Source organism: Lutra lutra, chromosome 15 (assembly GCF_902655055.1).
Source record: "Lutra lutra chromosome 15, mLutLut1.2, whole genome shotgun sequence".
In the NCBI taxonomy this organism is placed as follows: Eukaryota; Metazoa; Chordata; class Mammalia; order Carnivora; family Mustelidae; genus Lutra; species Lutra lutra.
The window spans coordinates 30,801,511-30,805,633 of NC_062292.1; the positions used below are offsets into that span (position 1 = coordinate 30,801,511).

The window sequence follows — 4,123 nt, forward strand, 5'->3', positions numbered from 1 at the left end:
TGCTTTCTAAGTGTGCTCAAGGAAGGTGTGTCCATTCTGTCCTCATGACATTCTGGGCAGGGTTACTGGTTGAACCCCTTCATTTTTGGATAGAATCTGCAGGAAAAAATGAACTGTCTCCTAAATATTATACTCGCCAACCTGTACTCAAGTACCTGTTAGTAAAAATAACCCAGTGAGGAGATGGTGGGGGAGAAACCACAAATCATCAATGCAGAGACTATATTCTCCATAACAATGCAGCAAAGAGCTGTGGTTCTCAAAGTGTGGTCTAGGGACTCCCTGGGATTCCCAAGATCCTTTTTTTTTTTTTTTTTTAATTTTTAATTTTTTATCCCAAGATCCTTTTGAGAGTCTGTGGGGCCAAACTAGTTTCATAATACGAAGACGTTATTTGCCATTTCTACTCTCATTCCTCCATAATATACAATGGACTTTTCCAGTGACAACACAACACATGACAACATTTTTCTGGCAACTAATGAAGAATATACTGTCTCTTCCTGTGTCTTCTAGAATTTTCTAAGGTAAGCTCTTAGGGTCTTCAGTAACTTAAGAGTATAAAGATGTCCTGAGGTTTAAAAAAAATTTTTAAAAAATTGAAAACTACTGGCACACAGCAAGAGATGTAAGGAAGACAGCGTGCCTATTAAAAAAAGAGTAATGGTTTCTCATTTTCCTACCAATCAACCTTCTCTAAAATTTTCTAACATGTTTGAACAAAAGATATAAAAGGAACTATAAATGGGTAACAGATTTAACTAGCTACAGTGCTCTGAGAAGTATCACAGAATGAAAGTATATATGTATTTTGTTACCTACCAGAAAATTTCATTCCACATAATGAGCAAGACTTCTGAATTTAACCTTCAGTCATATTTATGTCCTGAACCACTAATAGGATTCCATTAAATTTATAGGAGCTCAAACCATACAGGAAAAAATTTCATAGGATCCCTCTAAAACAGCTTTTAAAAAGCCTTCCATATTCATTTTTCTGTGAGAACACTATGCTCACAAATCAAAGTCAAACGCTCAAACTTGGTTTAGATACTCTCCTGAACTGGGAGTAGGACCTCACTTCTTAACCTTTGCCACTTGTTTCAAAAAGTCTCACCCCATCAAGAGGGTCTAGGTGACAGTCTAATGCTGTATCAGCACAAATTTGTCTGATTTACTGAAAAAAACAACTCAAAGTACAAGTTTTATCACTTCAAAAGCTGTGTTCCATCAAATAATCTAAAATACACTGGAAGAGTTAAGTATTTAAAGCACTATTTCTGTGTAATCAAGATTTCTAGGCTCTGGATACATTTTTGGAGCATCAATGGCAGGAAAAATGAACAAACAAACCAACAATTCAATAAGGCATTTGGATAATCCCTTGGAAAGAACTGGAGAGTCAAATGTCAATTATTCATGGCAACACGAAGCAAAGACTATCATCAACTAAACGGCACAAAGAACTGAAAAATGTTACTTTAGCAATCTCAACCAAGAGCACATCTTTTAAAGAAAATACAGAGTAATGAGTACATGGCTTATGTGTCTGTCTTCTAATTTAGGTGCTAATCACAGTTACAACTGAGTTCCTAATAAGTCAAGTAAACTGGAGAGAAAAAAAAAACCTGAAACATCCAAACAATACATACACTAGTTCATCAACCACTGATCTGTTGACATTTAGCTTCATGGAAACTAATTCTATTCTTAATTAATATCACTCTCTTCCAAGCATATCCAGCCTAATCCCACTAAGAAAAAATACTTAAAATGAAAGGAGCTGGATAATGTGTACTCCAGATAGCAGCATACGTACTAATGTTCCTTGATTTTTTCTGGCAAAGAGCCCTTTAGATATAAGGAAAGCAGGAACCAGGCACTGTTTCTACCCTGCCAATGTCATTAAGAGGCCACAATTAAATTAATGCTGACATCTAGTGGCAAGAAAAAAATCTTTCTTTTATAATGCTACCTGAATTGTACCTTATGATCCCAAACCGATCAATCTGAAATGAAAGACATTTCCAAATAACCACAAAGGATTATCCACTTAATCTACAAATTATCTATTAACCTTAAGCAAACAAAAGAATAAGAAAATAGTTCCTCATTACTAAACCAGAGAGGAAAGACCCTCTCTGGGACATAAGATTGATTGACCTTGGGGGGAGGGGGGCACAGGGGATGGTAAGGGGCTCCTTATGAAAAATCTGTTTGAAACCACAAATCTGTACCCTAAAAGGCTAGAAGAGATGACTGCTTTAAAATTAAGAATGCAACTGAGTATTTCACTTGAAAGAGATGTCATTCATTAATAAACAGTGGGATGTCCAAAGAAGCTAGTTTCCCCCCCCAAAAATGTTTTTAATTTTTAAAAAGGTAAACGACTGACAAACGAACAAAAAAACAGTGTTCCCCAACACTTACAAAACAGAACTGTGAATATTCCAAGCTTTACAAAGCCATTGTCTGGCTGAGAGGCTCAATTCAATCAAATGTTATGCCCAATTTCCAGACACTGTGAACATACAGCATGAATCTTGAGCAAACACCACCCTTCATAAAAATCAGAAGGACTATTTAAGATTCTATACGGAATTCTAGGATGACATGTTTGGGGAAAGCAGGGACAATCAATTTTGATAAACGATTTTTCAACTGAAGAATCTTCCATTCTGCAGACTGGCGTGGTAGAACTGCTGGACTGACTAGAAAAGAAAAACCTGGTCATCAGTTTGAATAAAAATTAATAAACTTTCTTTTAAAAGTATGATTTCCTTTCCAAAACGCAATTAGAATCAAATTTAAACGGGAGGTGTAAACCTAAAATGTGGCACACGAACGAGAAAATGCTGTACACACTACATTCAACATTCAGAAATATGTCTTTGTCCTCTTAAAAAACAATCCCAAGCACAGATTGAGCTCCTACACAGAGTCCCTTCAAAATGTCCACCTCCTTCAATTTCCTTCCCACTTAAAGATAAATTCCCCGACAGGAAGCCAAAGATCTTAACTGAACTAAGACATTCATCAAACCTTCAGTCCACGCTGTGGAGCGAGGTAAATTCCTCCTTTCTATCAATCACTGAACTACTGTGATTTGAAGCTGGCGGGTGGGCGTTTAAGTCACTAGTTAGAAAATGAACTGCAAGAGAAACCAACCCTGTCCAGGGGCGAGGTGCTCCCCGAGGGTGGGAAGTGTCGGGGCGAGGCCGAGCCGGACGCGCTCTCGGTAGGCTCTACTTTACTGGTCACCTGGGGAGCTGGGGCCACCAAATGGCGTTCACGCCCCTCGGAGCCCCCACCGGGTTTGGGGAGGCCTCCCCGACCCTACTTCATCTTCTCCAACCGGGAAACCTGGGTCGGGATTGGGGGGGAAGTGGGGGACACAGTGCGTGATTCCTGCGGACCGACTAAACCTGGCTGGGCCCGGCCGGGGGCTGGACGCTGGTGCACAAAAGGCGGCGACCCGAGCCGCGCAGCCGGCGCTCGGGCCCCGCGGCGCTGGGACGCCCAACTCCCGCCGCCGCCCCGCTTCCGGGCCGGGGCAGCGAGCCCCCTAGCTCCGCGGCAGGAAGGGGAGGGGGGATGACCTCGCCGCCCGGCGCCGGGACTCCGCGTCCTGGAGCCGGCTGCAGCTCCCTCCCCGGGGGACGCGCTCCCCTCTCCGCCCCTCCCCAGACCTCGGCCGGCGGAGGGGGCGGCGGGGGTCCCGCGGGGGCCTCACCAGGCGGAGCTGACTAATTTCGTCGTAGGACATAAAGCTGAGGATGTTCTCGATGGCTACGATGGGCAGCGCCACCAGCGTGTTGTTTTGAGGCAGCTGGTCGGGAGCCAGCGCCTGGGCTGGGGGCGCCTGGGAGCCCGGCTGCGGGGCCGGGGGCGGGGGCGGGGGGGGCAGTCGCTGGGCAGAGCCGATGGCCGAAGAGGGGCCGCCGTCGCCGTGGCCACCGCCTCCTTCCTCAGCCATCCGCTCCTCCGACGCCGCCGCCATCTTGGGGGTTTGATTCCTTCCCCCCGCTGCAAGGGGACTAGGGCGCTTCCGGTACGTCACTTCCGCCTCGGGCCGCAGGGCGGGGTCCCGGAGGGGTGGAGCCTGCGCGGTGGCCCGCGGCGG

General features: G+C 45.0%; 1 protein-coding gene across 1 annotated transcript in view; it reads right to left on the reverse strand.

Moving 5' to 3' along the window:
- FBXO28 (F-box protein 28) overlaps positions 1-4,035 on the reverse strand; it is a 29,443-nt gene extending 25,408 nt beyond the window's left edge. The window contains exon 1 of the mRNA XM_047705437.1: positions 3,734-4,035. Coding sequence (XP_047561393.1) covers positions 3,734-4,000 — 267 coding nt within the window. The 5' untranslated portion in view covers positions 4,001-4,035. The remainder of the gene's footprint in view (positions 1-3,733) is intronic.
- Positions 4,036-4,123: the final 88 nt, after the last annotated feature.